Source organism: Heptranchias perlo, chromosome 24 (genome assembly GCF_035084215.1).
Source record: "Heptranchias perlo isolate sHepPer1 chromosome 24, sHepPer1.hap1, whole genome shotgun sequence".
Classification (NCBI taxonomy): domain Eukaryota; kingdom Metazoa; phylum Chordata; class Chondrichthyes; order Hexanchiformes; family Hexanchidae; genus Heptranchias; species Heptranchias perlo.
The window spans coordinates 30220523-30237935 of NC_090348.1; the positions used below are offsets into that span (position 1 = coordinate 30220523).

The window sequence follows — 17413 nt, forward strand, 5'->3', positions numbered from 1 at the left end:
TCACAAGCTTTCGGAGATTTTCTCCTTCCTCAGGCAAATGTTTCAAGAGCTCCTTGAAGCCTACGCATTTATACATATAGAACAATACATGGTGTTTACAGACTGCCCCTGCAACTGCCCGTTGCCAAGGCAATCACCGTGTTCAGACAGAGAGGTGTCACCTGCAGAACCCCCGAATACACATTCAACAAAAAAACAAACAGGGAAAAAAAACAGAGAAAAAAAAACACAGAGAGAGGCAGAAACATCCGGAAGGCAGAGAGAGCCAGCAAATGACCCATTATATTAAAAACAGATAACATTTGTTCGCTGGTGGGGTAACGTGTAGCGTGACATGAACCCAAGATCCCGGTTGAGGCCGTCCTCATGGGTGCGGAACTTGGCTATCAATTTCTGCTCGACGATTTTGCGTTGTCGTGTGTCTCGAAGGCCGCCTTGGAGTACGCTTACCCGAAGGTCGGTGGATGAATGTCCATGACTGCTGAAGTGTTCCCCGACTGGGAGGGAACCCTCCTGTTTGTTCACCTGCAGAACCCCCGAATGTGTATTCGGGGGTTCTGCAGGTGACACCTCTCTGTCTGAACACGGTGATTGCCTTGGCAACGGGCAGTTGCAGGGGCAGTCTGTAAACACCATGTATTGTTCTATATGTATAAATGCGTAGGCTTCAAGGAGCTCTTGAAACATTTGCCTGAGGAAGGAGAAAATCTCCGAAAGCTTGTGAATTTAAAATAAAATTGCTGGACTATAACTTGGTGTTGTAAAATTGTTTACAATTGTCAACCCCAGTCCATCACCGGCATCTCCACATCTTGATTATTAAAGTAAGTCCTCTTACAGCACGAGACCCAGTCCCAGATTTGGATTCCCGCAGTGGGTATTCAGCTTTTTTATTTCCACGTTGGACAAAATGACCATATCTGAAGAAAGGCCAGAGACCCCACACAATATTTGTCACACTGTCTATCTTTGGCCATCCTGGCTGTTCAGTAATGGAACAGGGTCACCTCTCTGTATCTAACCTATCTTCCTCTCTGACAGCTTTGAAGATCAAGGGATATGGGGATCGGGCGGGAAAGTGAGGTTGAGGTCGAAGATCATCCATGATCTTATTGAATGGCAGGGCAGGCTTGAGGGCCATATGGCTTACTCCTGCTCCTATTTCTTATGTTCTTAGGACTTTTAATGACCACTTTACATAATAACATTGATGTGGAGAGCAGCCCTAACTTGTACTCTAGAATCTGAGACCCACCTGAAGAAATGCAAGTAACAGCATCCTTAAGGAACAATTCTGTAATCCGGTGCACCCCTCAATTTCCTGAGATGCGCTCCCTATGAGCACTGCTCCTCATTGAGAGCAGCAGATCGGGGAATCACCTCTATACACTTTTCTGTCAGTGGAAGAGGCTGTTATTTTTATTTGCCATGGATAGGCTTTACTTACAATATACTGTGTGTATGGGAGCAATTCCTCTATGAACTTCAGTTTGCAGTGAACTTCGTTTTGTAAATAACTTGGCCCTCAGGCATAGAGGCTTTCACATTAGTTTCAGAGCATCGTGAAAACACTGCCATGGAGTGAGATTGAGTTCAGCTTTAATCTACAATGCATGTCCCTAGGCAACAAGAGTTGTCAGTTGATACCATTTCTAGAGGATCTTATCTGGTCATACAAACCATTTCTAAACCGATAAAAGTTCTTAAAGAAAACTTTCTTTCCCCTCAAATTCAGCAAATAAACACACTTCTATTGGTAAATATTTCAAACACAGTAGAATAATTAAATAGCAGCAACTTGAATGGGACTCTCCAGGTGCTTTTGCACTGGTACCTGTTTAGTTTGGATTACAGGAGGCTGGCACCTGTATTCTGGCTCCATGTTGCTATAGTTTTGAAACAGAATCATAGAACCACTACTAAACAAGCACCAGCATAAAAGTGCCTTTTGTGTCCATTTCTCTTATGTGCAATACTGGAAATGGCTGACGCAGGTGCACATGTGCATCTTCAGGCTTCGGGACATTTGCACCTATTTTTGTGGCTGTGATTGTGATGAAGTTGGACAAGAAGCAGAGCTTTAAAAGGATGGGTAACTCTGTGCACTGATAAATGCTTATCCATAAATATGTCTCTTTTTTTCTGAATACTAGTAGTTTGATATTTAAAATATCTGTTCACAGGTCTCCTCTATAGATATTTGTTGAACTATAGGGCGACTGACTTGAGTGACATAAGACAAAGTGATCTCGTACAGGACATCCTCTCCAGATCATTTGACGATAATTAGTTAAGGTTTTTTTTTTATTCGTTCATGGGATGTGGGTGCGCTGGCAAGGCCAGCATTTATTGCACATCCCTAATTGCCCTTGAGAAGGTGGTGGTGAGCCGCCTCTTGAACCGCTGCAGTCCGCGTGGTGAAGGTTCTCCCACAGTGCTGTTAGGAAGGGAGTTCCAGGATTTTGACCCAGCAACGATGAAGGAACGGCGATATATTTCCAAGTCGGGATGGTGTGTGACTTGAAGGGGAACATGCAGGTGGTGTTGTTCCCATGTACCTGCTGCTCTTGTCCGTCCAGGTGGTAGAGGTCGCGGGTTTGGGAGGTGCTGTCGAAGAAGCCTTGGCGAGTTGCTGCAGTGCATCCTGTGGATGGTACACACTGCAGCCACTATGCGCCGGTGGTGAAGGGAGTGAATGTTTAGGGTGGTGGATGGGGTGCCAATCAAGCAGGCTGCTTTGTCCTGGATGGTGTCGAGCTTCTTGAGTGTTGTTGGAGCTGCACTCATCCAAGCAAGTGGAAAGTATTCCATCACACTCCTGACTTGTGCCTTGTAGATAGTGGAAAGGCTTTGGGGAGTCAGGAGGTGAGTCACTCGCTGCAGAATACCCAGCCTCTGACCTGCTCTTGTAGCCACAGTATTTATATGGCTGGTCCAGTTAAGTTTCTGGTCAATGGTGACCCCCAGGATGTTGATGGTGGGGGGTTCGGCGATGGTAATGCTGTTGAATGTCAAGGGGAGGTGGTGAGACTCTCTCTTGTTGGAGATGGTCATTGCCTGGCACTTGTCTGGCGCGAATGTTACTTGCCACTTATCAGCCCAAGCCTGGATGTTGTCCAGGTCTTGCTGCATGCGGGCTCAGACTGCTTCATTATTTGAGGGGTTGCGAATGGAACTGAACACTGTGCAATCATCAGCAAACATCCCCATTTCTGACCTTATGATGGAGGGAAGGTCATTGATGAAGCAGCTGAAGATGGTTGGGCCTAGGACACTGCCCTGAGGAACTCCTGCAGCAATGCCATGGGGCTGAGATGATTGGCCTCCAACAATCACTACCATCTTCCTTTGTGCTAGGTATGACTCCAGCCACTGGAGAGTTTTCCCCGATTCCCATTGACTTCAATTTGACTGGGGCTCCTTGGTGCCACACTCGGCAGTCACTCTCACCTCACCTCTGGCATTCAGCTCTTTTGTCCATGTTTGGACCAAGGCTGTAATGAGGTCTGGAGCTGAGTGGTCCTGGCGGAACCCAAACTGAGCATCAGTGAGCAGGTTATTGGTGAGTAAGTGCTGCTTGATAGCACTGTCGACGACACCTTCCATCACTTTGCTGTTGATTGAGAGTAGATTGATGGGGCGGTAATTGGCCGGATTGGATTTGTCCTGCTTTTTGTGGACAGGACATACCTGGGCAATTTTCCACATTGTCGGGTAGATGCCAGTGTTGTAGCTGTACTGGAACAGCTTGGCTAGAGGTGCAGCTAGTTCTGGAGCACAAGTCTTCAGCACTACAGCTGGGATGTTGTCGGGGCCCATAGCCTTTGCTGTATCCAGTGCACTCAGCCGTTTCTTGATATCACGTGGAGTGAATCAAATTCGCTGAAGACTGGCTTCTGTGATGGTGGGGATATTGGGAGGAGGCCGAGATGGATCATCCACTCGGCACTTCTGGCTGAAGATGGTTGCAAATGCTTCAGCCTTGTCTTTTGCACTCACGTGCTGGACTCCGCCATCATTGAGGAGGGGGATGTTTGCAAAGCCTCCTCCTCCCGTTAGTTGTTTAATTGTCCACCACCATTCACGACTGGATGTGGCAGGACTGCAGAGCTTTGATCTGATCCGTTGGTTGTGGAATCGCTTAGCTCTGTCTATAGCATGTTGCTTCCGCTGTTTAGCATGTATGTAGTCCTGAGGTGTGGCTTCACCAGGTTGGCACCTCATTTTGAGGTATGCCTGGTGTTGCTCCTGGCATGTTCTTCTGCACTCCTCATTGAACCAGGGTTGATCCCCTGGCTTGTTGGTAATGGTAGAGTGAGGAATATGCCAGGCCATGAGGTTACAGATTTTGCTGGAATACAATTCTGCTGCTGCTGATGGCCCACAGCGCCTCATGGATGCCCAGTTTTGAGCTGCTAGATCTGTTGTTGCTTATGAAAAGCTGGGATATATCTGATAAGCAAGGCAAATTATGGAGAATGCAGGACTAGGTGACAAATTTACTGAAGTTTCTACTGCAGCTGTTTATCCACATGAGTTAGAGAGAAACAGCTAGAGCTCACTGTGTCTGGGACCTTTCTTGGGATTTGAACGGGATCTATTTGAAGTGAAGAGAACTATTGCTACCTGTTAAAGGGCTATTGTCGCAGTATTATTTAGTTTTTCGAACAAAGCTAAGAACAGTTTACTCTGAACAGTCAGTTGCAATACTGTCAAGCACTGTCATGCATTGCTCAAAACTGGAACTATAAGAACTTGAAAGCAAGCCATTCTTAAACAGTTAAAGGTTTGAACCTGATTAACCTTCTATATCCCAATGATTACTGAATCTTTCAGTTATCTCGCTGGTAATTTTTACACATTTATAATGGTGCAATTAAGACACATAATTTGATTAGTTTATCAGATTTTTCCCAGCTTTTCATGGGCTATAACTGGGGCTAATTACAATCAGCATTTTATTAATAAAATTAAAAAAATTGCTCCATTCTGGTGATTAGATTTTATGACAAGCTATATACGTGTATAAAGTTCAAATCTGTTTCCTGAACCTATTGCCACAAGTGATTACAGACTTTCTGTCAATAGTGCATCAAGGACATCTGTCTATATTTTATATTGAACATTGCTGATTCATAAGTGTACTTAAGGAAGCTGGATTTATGAAAATCAGAATGTGACCGGCACTCCATTAGCCACCTCCAATACTTAACTCCCTGGAAATAACTGACAAGGTGTCACTTGAGTGAACTGGCAGGTCATGGGATTTTGAATGGACCCCTCTCATCCTGGTCTGAGAGCTCCACATAAAAAATAGATGCAGCACCTCAGTGGGCCACTGAAGATAGAGATCTTCGAAATAAACATTTAACTTTACTGAAGCAAGAAAGTCAGTTACATAAAATTGTTGGTGCTGAAAGCTACTGAATCTATTAAAGGGACGTTTCACTCAATTTATTGACGTACCTTATCTGCTTGATTGCTAATACTAATCGACATTACACTTCCCACTACACAGGCTCTGAAGTAAAAAACAAGATTGATATTTAAAATTGTTTGCATAGTTTTACTATTCTACATTTATTTATTTTTTCACTTAAAAGAAGTCCGTCTCCATTGCTTTTACTGAGTGTTTTTTTTAAATTAAGATGTGGAGATGCCGGTGATGGACTGGGGTTGACAATTGTAAACAATTTTACAACACCAAGTTATAGTCCAGCAATTTTATTTTAAATTCACAAGCTTTCGGAGGCTATCTCCTTCCTCAGGTGAACGATGTGGAAATGTTCCACATCGTTCACCTGACGAAGGAGGAAGCCTCCGAAAGCTTGTGAATTTAAAATAAAATTGCTGGACTATAACTTGGTGTTGTAAAATTGTTTACAATTTTTTAATTAACCCTTGGACAGCTGGCAGGATCAGGGAAATTCGTATCTCCCGGGGATAGCCAGATTTTTTGTTTTCAGATCTGTTCTGAGATGTGAAAATAAACATTAATATTACATTGATAATGCTACCCAAACATCAGGAATAACTACTAATGTCACACCACTAAATGAAACAGCCTAAACAAAATTTACATAAAAATAAAAGAACTTAAACTCCTGAAAATGTAAAATGCGGGTTTTGTATTCACATGGCTGCATCACAGATAACTGCAGGCCAATCTTTGCCGTGCTAATCATGTCGAAACTTGTTAGTGCTATCTGCAACCCAATTGTGTCTGGCAAAGTAAATTTATCTGAAGAACTGTAAGGATTAATTTCCCAGCCTGCTGAATGAGCTTATCTACCATTTTACTTTATGTATGTCTATACGTATTGGTGTGTATATCATTGATGGAGATAAAGTGGGATGTTTGATTTAGCTCAGTCATGTCATCACTGATCAAACTGTAGTTTAATTGTCCGCAAAATGGCAGATCTGGGGATGGAAAAAAATGTTTCCTTTTTAACTATGTGTTGAATTATATTTTACACTCCTAGTGACAGAGAACTACAGATTATCTGTAGTAATATTTTTTGTTAATCATTGGACCGGAGTTTCTCTAAGTATAGTTCTGTGATAAAAATGGTCACATTTGTTACCTGCTGTACTGTCGGTGCGATGATGGGGATAATCTGTTTCTGTCGCTCTGATAAAATTATGATGTCATCAATAGCCCACTGATCATATCCCTCACCAGAGTGAACTGCCTGCCACCAACGGAACCTCGTACACCTGGTCTTAGCAGAAGCCGGAAGCTCAAAATAAACAAATCTGTTGAATAAAACAAAAATGATCGGAAACAAAATAATGTTGGTTAAATTTCATTGTTTTTCTTTCGCTCTACAAGCCTGGACCATTCTCAGACAAAAGGACAGAGACAAATCTCAATCCCAGGCCTCTGTGAATAGAACAGTTGAACCAGCTGCAACAGAACCTTATTTTTTCCCTGCTTCCTGTGTGTAAGTGCCCATCCTTTACTCAATGCCTTCCTCCAATGGAACAGCTGAATTCTTTAACTCACTTTACGAGGTTATCATGGGCCTAAAATCCACATGTTGCAGCAACGCAGCACATTTGTGCCCACTGCCGGAAAAATGGTGGCCCGTGGGGGGCAGTAGCGTTTGTACCAGCTAGCTGCTATCTGTAGAGAAGTCAGGGAAAACCACTTCTGGAAGTGGTTATAAGTTCCTCTGGATGAAGAAGCAGCACTTCATTTACTATATAAAGCCGAAATCAGAGCTGGCACTGACAGTGTAAAGTAATCAGTTAGCGATGTTTCTATGGCAAATCTGGTGAAATCATCTTTGAAGAACGACTTTGTGCTGCTTGGTGCAACTGTACCCACGTTTGCCTTCAGTATGTGTTTAATTGACTTGAATCTAATAAACAAGGCACTGGTACGTATGTGCTCACTCCCCGAGTCATACCTGGGTTGACTGAAGTCGGAGAAGTACATTTCTGAAAGCAGGTGCCAGGTTATGCCGCCATTGTTGCTGTACTGCAATAAAACACCCTCCTCTCTGCTGTCAGGCATGTTACAGGAGCCTGTGTTCCCTCCAATCCGAATGTAGAACTGGATAAAGTCTACCCATTGGGTGTCCAGGTCCCAGCTGACCAGCTGTCTCTTGCCATGCTGGATGAACAAGTAAATGTGACAAGGTTTTAACGTGACAGCATCTGATATGCTTTTTATTTAACATCGTTATAGCAATAAACAACATACTGAGGAACTGCTGGGAAAATGACGTACAAAATGTGGAGGGTGACAAAGATCAAAGGTGTTTGTTCTTTGCAAAACATAAAAGAGAAAACAAACTGTCATCTTGGACTGGAGCCCACAGCCAGATTTTCTCTCCTCCTGTCTCAAAGATACTGAGTGATGGGGCGCAGTTCCATGGGCACCTGCTGCTCTCCTGCATCCCACTCAAGTTATTATCCTTCATGTGAGAGCCTCGACAGTGACTTTAGGGTGGGGTGGTGGTCGGCAACATAATAGTCAAGCTTGATTGTATCCTCACTTGATTTTTTCACACCCACACTTTCCAGGAGCGTATATCCTGGGTGATTTCCCTCTTGCTTAGCCCAGGTCATTGATGCCAATTGTAGCACTCCCATTGCTGCCCGGATGAGAACAGCCAACTCAGCACAGGCCTGGGATCTAACCTGGAGCCTGTTTGGTTTGTGGTTCAGGATAGTGCTCTAAACAACCAAGCCATTGGGGGACCTAGAAGTTGTTTATCTTCATTTATAATTTTCAAAATGACGCACAAGGAGCACAAATCCCCATGTGATGCTGATGTCTAATGCCCAATTTGTTTTTGTTTACTGACACTGGTTCAGGTTGTATTGGATGAAGAGTGAGTCATACCTCAGAGAAGTAGAGAGATGAACCTGAGGAAATGACTCCGCAGCCTTGCTCCGGTTTAACGATTTGTCCACCAATGACTTCCTGCCAATCGTTTTTCATCACAGCTTCATTCTCAAAGTCACATGTCACTGTTGAAGGCAACATAGCCTCTGGCTTACAGGCAGATCCATGATAATCTGGATCACATCTTTAAGGGAAGAAATAACCATTGTCAGGCATTGCATTGTATGGTTATGCAGTTCTGCACTGTGTCAATACGCAGAATTTTAGTTTAATTTACCTTAAAGGGATTTTAAGGTCATAAATTGAATTACTGCCTGTTGGGTTACAGAAGCAATCAACTGTGTAACTAAACATAACAAAATATGGAATGAGATAAAAGGCATTCAGTCCATCAAACTCTTCCCTGTGTACAATTTACCCCATCCTAGACTTTACTTTGACTTCAAGAGCTAAAAAATTCTTGATCATTTCTATAATCCTGTAACACTTTATTAGGTAAGGGTATCAAGGGATATGGATCAAAGACGGGTAAATGGCATTGAGGTACAGATCATCGATGATCTAATTGAATGGCAGGCTCGAGGGGCTGAAAGGCCTACCCCTGTTCCTATGTTTACACTTATATCTACTGACCAGTCAATATTTGTATATTACTACATCCACATACATGCATAGTCCATTGTGACACCAGCCATGGCCATTACACATCTCAGGACACTGTTGACCAATATAAATATCATCTAATGCCCATTCATCTTGAGCCAGATAGTAACTTTGGCTCCAGCGGAAACGTGTAGCACTTGACCTGAAAAAGTAAAAAAAAATTATGTTAGTCTCAAGAATTTATTTATCCAAAATGATGCGTGTGAAAAAAACCTTTTATGATATGGAGGCTACTAGGTCTGAGGAACTTAGTTGTGTCACTAGCCATTATTGTAAAAAATGCTTGGCATTTATTGAAAGAAATGTTTGGAGCTCCTCAAATAGCTCAGTTGGTAAAAGTAATGGAGTGGTACAGGCTAAAAGATCACTTCATTTCCTGGTCTGTGCTGTTCTAACTGGTCTCACCCAGGGTGGCAGTAAAGGTGCTACAATTGACTGGAGTCTCCTGAGCTAGAGAGGGGACAATCAGCGTAGTTCCTGATCGTGATCATTATTGACTGAATCCTACTGGAAAGTGCATACGTGTGGTCAGAATAGTACTTGGCTGTAATAACAACACAATTGATGAACCTGCCAATACTCAGTGTCTAGGCTCATATATAAAGAACGGTCACATGGGTGAGGTACCAAAGGGCAACCACTGCCTTTGGAATTGTACCCCAACATGAGTCAGCACTTTCCGGAGAGAAAGGATCAAGGAAACAGTTAAGACCAAACACTAATTTTTAAAATATATTTTATACAAAGAACATTGTAAATTTATACAAAACATTGATGTTACTCAGTAACTCTGCTCTACAGTGCAGTTGAAATTGTGAAGTCACTTGGGTGGGGAATCTAATCTGCATCCTATTACGAATCTGCATAGCCTTTTTTTCCAAATAATCTGAGATACAGTCAAAATATTAATTAAAATAAGCATGTAAATATTTGGGCACACTTCACTATAATAAGCCTCCTATTCTAAATAGTCAAGCCCAATGATCAAGGCGGTTAAACCTCAATAAAATGAATCCCTGCCATCGAAGCAATAAAGGAGGAGGTAGTAGTGATATTGGCTAGGATAAAAATAGATAAAGAGAAGGTACTTAAAAGATTGGCAGAATTCGCACCACTGCTCTTTTTCATATATATTAATGACCTGGACTTGGGTATAGAGGGTATAATTTCAAAGTTTGCAGATGACATGAAACGCAGAAATGTAGTAAACAATGTGGAGGATAGTAACAGACTTCAAGGGGACGCAGACAGACTGGTGAAATGGGCAGATACATAGCAGATGAAATTTAACGCAGAGAAGTGATACATTTTGGTACAAAGAATGAGGAGAGGCAATATAAACTAAATGGTACAATTTTAAAGGGGGTGCAGGAACAGAGAGACCTGGAGGTGCACATGCACAAATCTTTGAAGGTGGCAGGACAAGTTGAGAAGGCTGTTAAAAAAGCATATGGGATCCTGGGCTTTATTAATAGAAGGAGTCTTACAACACCAGGTTGTAGTCCAACAGCTTTATTTGAAATCACAAGCTCCGAAAGCTTGTGATTTCAAATAAAGCTGTTGGACTATAACCTGGTGTTGTCAGACTCCTTACATTTGTCCACTCCAGTCCATCACCGGCATCTCCACATCATTTATTAATAGAAGCATAGAGTACAAAAGCAAGGAAGTTATGCTAAACCTTAACAAAACATTGGTTAGGCTCAGCTGGAGTATTGTGTTCAATTCTGGGCACCACACTTTAGGAAGGATGTCAGGGCCTTAGAGAGGATGCAGAAGAGATTTACTAGAATGGTATCAAAGAATGGTACCAAAGATGTGGAGAGACTGGAAAAGCTGGGGTAAGGGGCAAAGGAGGGATGGAATTTTTGACGTGTGTTCAGGAGAACTTTCTTGACCAGTATGTTCCCGGCCCAACGAGGAAGGAGGCATTGCTGGATTTGGTTCTGGGGAATGAAGAGGGCCAAGTGGAGCAAGGGTCAGTGGGGGAACATTTAGGGAACAGTGATCATAGTATCATAAGGTTTAGATTAGCTATGGAAAAAGATAAGGACCACTCTAAAGTAAAAATACTCAATTGAAGGAGGGCCAATTTCAATGGGATGAGAACAGATCTGGCCCGGGTAAATTGGAATCAAAGATTGGCAGGCAAACCTGCAGTTGAACAATGGGCGGCCTTTAAGGAGGAGATAGTTTGGGCACAGCCTAGGTACATTCCCATGAGGGAGAAAGGTAGGGCAATCAAAGCCAGAGGTCCCTGGATGACAAAAGAGATAGAGAGTAAGATGAAGCAGAAAAAGGGGCGTATGACAGATGTCAGCTTGATAATAGAAGTGAGAACCATGCTGAATGTAGAAAAGTCAGAGGAAAGAAGAGGGGCAAAGAGAGAGTATGAGAATAGACTGGCGGCTAACATAAAAGGGAATCCAAAAGTCTTCTATAGGCATGTATACAGTAAACGGGTAGTAAGAGGAGGGGTGGGACCGATTAGGGACCAAAAAGGAGATCTACGCTCGGAGGCAGAGGGCTTGGCTGAGGTACTGAGTACTTTGCATCTGTCTTCACCAAGGAAGAAGATGCTGCCGAAGTCACAGTAAAAGAGGAGGTAGTTGAGATACTGGATGGGCTAAAAATTGATAAAGAGGAGGTACTAGAACGGCTAGCTGTAGTTAAAGTAGATAAGTCACCCAGTCCAGATGGGATGCACCCTAGGTTGCTGAGGAAAGTAAGGGTGGAAATTGCAGAGGTACTGGCCATAATCTTCTGATCATCCTTAGATATAGGGGTGGTGCCAGAGGACTAGAGAATTGCAAATGTTACACCCTTGTTCAAAAAAGGGTGTAAGGATAAACACAGCAACTACAGGCCAGTCAGTTTAAGCTTGGTAAAACTTTTAGAAACAATCATCCGGAACAAAATTAACCGTCACTTGGACAAGTGTGGATTAATTAAAGAAAGCCAGCACGGATTTGTTAAAGGCAAATCGTGTTTAACTAACTTGATTAAGTTTTTTGATGAGGGAACAGAGAGGGTAGATGAGGGCAATGCGGTTGAAGTGGTGTATATGGACTTCCAAAAGTCATTTGATAAAGGGCTGCATAATAGGCTTGTCATCAAAGTTGAAGCCTATGGAATAAAAGGAGCAGTGGAAGCATGGATACAAAATTGGCTAAGTAAGAGAAAGCAGAGAGTAGTGGTGAACTGTTTTTTTTCGGACCGGAGGGAGGTATACAGTGGTGTTCCCCAGGGGTCAGAACTAGGACCATTGCTTTTCTTGATATATATTAATGACTTGGACTTGGTTGTACAGAGCACAGTTTCAAAATTTGCAGATGACACAGAACTTGGAAGGGTAGTGAACAGTAAGGAGGATAGTGATAGACTTCAAGAGGACATAGACAGGCTGGTGGACTGGGCGGACACATGGCAGATGAAATTCAACACAGACAAGTGTGAAGTGATACATTTTGGTAGGAAGAACAAGGAGAGGCAATATAAACTAAAGGGTACAATTCTAAAAGGGGTGCAGGAACAGAGAGATCTGGTGGTATATGTGTACAAATCGTTGAAGGTGGCAGGGTAGGTTGAGAAAGCAGTTAAGTAAGCATACAGGCTTTATCAATAGAGGCTCTGGGCGCTAAATTGGGCCATGTAGCCCCCATTGTTTTGGCGCTACGTGGCCGCTCTAACATCCAAGATGGCGTCTTGGCTGTGCGTGCACGTTTACAGCGTGCCGTGCGCCGGACGCCATCTTGGTATTGGAATTAGCGCATGCGCAAATATCTAACGCCGGAAGCATGTAAAGTAAGGAGAAAATGGATTAATCAGTGTGCACTACTGATTTAAAGTGATAGACACCATTTTGGGGCTTAACGCTCACCTCAACGCACAGTCTTAACCCCGACCATCTGAATGTGTCTTAGAGTGCCTGGAGGACCCCTATCACCTCTATTTAAAGAGACCATGCAGGATTTACAGTAAGTGGCTGGATTATTGCTTCTGGCTGCCAAGACACTTGTAACTGTTTTTGGAGGTCCCCTATACTTGAATATTACGGCTAGGGGACATAGCCTAACATTTAGAGCCAGGATGTGCAGGAGTGAAGTTAGGAAATGCTTCTACATGCAAAGGGCGGGAGAAGTTTGGAACGCTCTTCTGCAAGCGGCAGTTGATGCTAGCTCAGTTGTGAATTTTACATATGAGATTGATATGTAAATATGTAAATTGATCTGTGAACCAAGGTTATTAAGGGATATGGGGCTACGGCGGGTATATGGAGTTAGGTCACAGGTCCACCATGATCTCAATGAATGGCGGAACAGGCTCGAGGGGCTAAATTCCACTGCCACTTGCTGCTTCCTGATATGCGCCACCTTCTCCTACAAGAAAGCGAGACGTGTATATGGGTGATGTGCCTGTTATGGTTCAATACCTGCCAGTGTGTGTGGCCTATGAGTTGCGGATGGGCGGCTTGCAACAGTGATAATGTGTAAGGGTGAGAGAAAGCATCTGATTGGAAGAATTGAGCACCAATGGAAAAAGTTTGTTGGCATGTGGGTGATGGGGGGGTGCAAAGCGTGGAGCAGTGGATGCGGCTAGTGGTGTAGTTGGTAGGAGATGCCACATGATAGTTGACCTCACTCACCTTGACCACTCATGTCAAAGCATTGAACTTCTTCCTGCATTGCATCCATGTCCATGATGCTGTGTGCCTGGCATTGACTTTGTCCCATGTTGCCTCCCACTGCCTTTTGGGCATGTTTCTGGAGGGCCTCTTGCCCCCCCCCGGCGGATATAGGATGTCCCTCCTTCTGTCCACCTCTTGAACCAAGATCTCTAGTGCATCAGCAGAGAAACTTGGTGCATGCTCTCTCACAGGCCCGGTACAAACTCAGATCATCAGATTGGTGAGGGCTAGCATGCAGATTGGAGGATGTGAGATTTAGTGGCACGTAACCTTTATTCAATGTTTTAACATAACTCATCAGTTCGTAAACATAGGGACGGGACCTGCATCTGTGTTTTACGTGTGTGATGTCTGGTCTCCGTTCAGACTCCGTGCAGACAGCAGACTGTTATTTTCAGGAAATAACAGGTACCAGCTACCTTTGAGAGATTTAACAGACAGCCTGCCTTTAAGAGATTGGCACTGCCCCTGCTGGTGGAAAGTGCAAACTGCATGGAATCGACAAAGTTCTCGTTCTGCCTGCACAGCGGCCATTGGGCACAGGGTAATAGCGGATCGTGCTACCCTCACCCAATAATAGGCCCTATCCAATTTTTTTCCCCCATGGAGTACAAAAGCAAGGAGGTTATGATGAACCTTTAAAAACACTGGTTCGGTCACAGCTGGAGTATTGTGTCCAGTTCTGGGCACGGCACTTTAGGAAGGATGTGAAGGCCTTGGAGAGGGTGCAGAAGAGATTTACTAGAATGATTCCAGGGATGAGGGACTTTAGTTACGTGGATAGACTGGGGAAGCTGGGGTTGTTCTCCTTAGAACAGAGAAGGTTGAGAGGAGATTGATAGAGGTATTCAAAATCATGAAGGGTCTAGACAAAGTAGATAGAAAGAAACTGTTCCCATTGGAAGAGGGGTCAAGAACCAGAGGACATAGATTTAAGGTGATTGGCAAAAGAACCAAAGACGACATGAGGAAAGACTTTTTTACGCAGTGAGTGGTTATGATCTGGAATGCTCTGCCTGAGGGGGTGGTGGAAGCAGCTTCAATCGTGGCTTTCAAAAGGGAGTTGGATAAGTACTTGAAGGAAAAAAATTTGCAGAGGGAGTGGGATTAGCTGGATTGCTCTTGCAGAGAGCCGGCATGGACTCGATAGGCCGCATGGCCTCCTTCTGTGCTGTAACCATTCTATGATTCTATGTTCTCCTTAGAACAGAAAAGGTTAAGGGGAGATTTGATAGAGGTGTTCAAAATCATGAACGATTTTGAAAGAGTAAATAAGGAGAAACTGTTTCCAGTGGCGGAAGGGTCGGTAACCAGAGTACACAGATTTAAGGTGATCGGCAAAAGAGCCAGAAGCAACATGAAGAAATATTTTTTTATGCAGCGAGTTGTAATGACCTGGAATGCACTCCCTGAAAGGATGGTGGAAGTAGATTCAATAGTAACTTTCAAAAGGGAATTGGATAAATACTTCAAGGGAAAAAATGTACGGATCTATGGGAGAGAGCTGTGGATTGAGACTAATTGGATAGCTCTTTCAAAGAGCTGGCACAGGCACGATGGGCCGAATGGTCTTCTCTCCTGTGCTGCACCTACTATGATACAAGCTATGTTGTTGATCCCTAGGTGCATTGGCCGAATATGGCAAATGTTACTTTATTGTACTTGTAACACCCGTATAGGTCAAATACTGCATTTAATATCTGTAGATTTGTACTGCACTGGTCATCAGCAGTACAAACTGCCACTCTGAATACATTATTTAGTCCTAAATCTGTTCCAGGGAAGGCTGAGTCCTGTCTTCCCGTGTGACATGTATTTCTTCCAATACTGCATTCCTTTTCTGGAGCTCTTGTGTCGTTTTCTACATTCCCTTGTGATCTTATAGAGCAGAACGTTTGGATTATTGACTTTAAGGCAGCCAGAATATGTTACATTCATGGCATAATCTCAGACTGGTTTTCAAAGTCAACCATTTAGAAAGTTCAGATGATTATAAATTAATGTTGGAACAAGCTCCTCACTTTCAAGAACCAAGATAATGTAATAACATTTTAATATTTATATTCCAAAAATCAAATGAGATAATTACACTGGGTTTGTAAAAAAAATGTTAAAAATAAAATCTGTTCCTGACAGCTGCCTACATATCATCAGGAATGGTGATATGCAAATATCTACTCATAAAGATAAATTAATTTTCATAAAGCAATAACAAATGCAATTTGTCTAAGCTGCACTTGATACTTAATATGATTGGAAGAGAACGGAAGGCTCAATCCAGCAGTTTGCATTAAATGTCCTGCAAATACTTTATGAAATTGGTGCTAAGATTAACAAATCCCCTCTGACATACATGAGCATGTTCAAACACCAGTGTTCTTTGTGGTTTGAATGCATTCAACGAAATACTAAAGAATTGTGCACATTCAATCAATGTTAAACAGAAATTTGTTATATTTTTTATGGCTATTACAGAGATTAAAAATTCATTTGAGTCGATAACAGCTGTTAAGATAATTAAAACCGTAGTCACAGGTTGAGGAGGAGCCAATTATAGTCCAGTTACCTGGAGTCTTTCATTTCACATTTTGCAGATTTATGAGAAGAGACAGTTGGTGGGAAGACAATGATTCATCTTACGTTTGGCCCATCCCCAAGGAATAATGTCTGCAATGATTTTCTTACCATGTTTTCTGTGGCAGAGGCACGGTTACTCTTTTCCACTGTGAGAACTCAGAGGAATGATAAACACTGGCAGAGGTGAACTCCTGGCAACTAGGCATGCTGGGAAAACATTCCTGCAGGGAAACATGTCAACCCAGAAAATATCAAGATTACCAATTTTTAAAAAATCCACATCTGCCTGTTAAAAAGCAGCAAATGTACAGTTTTGGAACCAATAGATTAATGTAGATTCAGAATTGCAAAGTCAAAATTGAGTTTGGCCTGGTTAAGCAACCTCAGCCCCATCTGCTTTTCACAATTCTAATTTTTTTTTAAGACAGGGTGCTAGATTCTGAAATCCCTGTTTTAGGGTGATTTTTAGCCATGAAATTGGTAGACATCAGGCATTTTTGTATTTACTATAGAAAGTACACAGTTGGAACAAATAAGCTGCATGTCCGGGTATAAAGCATGCATAATTATCAAAATAACAATTCTGGAAGATTTTCAACGAGATTGCGAGTAAGTCTCCAAGCTAATCACATTTGGGATATCTGCAGCGTTCATCCTGAATTAAAATGTCAATATTACCAATTAATATCCTGAGAAAGCTACAGGGCAACACAAGCCTGAAACTTCCTGGAATGGCTTTTACATTTTTGCAGATCCAAAATCCAAATAAATAAACCTAGTTTCCTCCTTCCCATGCCACAACGCAGTGCTGCGGTACATGGAACTTTCAAACAGTCACAATGCGCCAAAAGTGACGGTTGGAGCCACTACAATCTTAGTTCTGCCAGTGCAAGTGTGGCTGCAGTGCGGCTATCAGAGCTTAAATATTATAACATCAGAGGGGAACAAAAGCAGCCATCTGCACAAATCCTATCATATGCTGTGAAAGGCTTGCTACAATGAAGGTAATGGTGCTGAAGGAATCCTTCAGAAAGTCTCTAAGAGGATGCTCCTCGGCTAAGACAATGTGTATTGAGGAGGTTTGTGGACCAAAATATTCTCCTCCTGTTGTGCATTTGCATCAATGT

At 42.8% G+C, this 17413-nt stretch overlaps 1 protein-coding gene across 1 annotated transcript in view; it reads right to left on the minus strand.

The window, feature by feature from the left end:
- Nucleotides 1–17413, minus strand: part of reln (reelin) — a 297718-nt gene that overhangs the window by 102221 nt on the left and 178084 nt on the right. The window contains exons 22-26 of the mRNA XM_068005008.1: nucleotides 16395–16507; nucleotides 9027–9164; nucleotides 8357–8543; nucleotides 7416–7621; nucleotides 6588–6759 (exon numbers count right to left, since the gene is read on the minus strand). Coding sequence (XP_067861109.1) covers nucleotides 6588–6759; nucleotides 7416–7621; nucleotides 8357–8543; nucleotides 9027–9164; nucleotides 16395–16507 — 816 coding nt within the window. The remainder of the gene's footprint in view (nucleotides 1–6587; nucleotides 6760–7415; nucleotides 7622–8356; nucleotides 8544–9026; nucleotides 9165–16394; nucleotides 16508–17413) is intronic.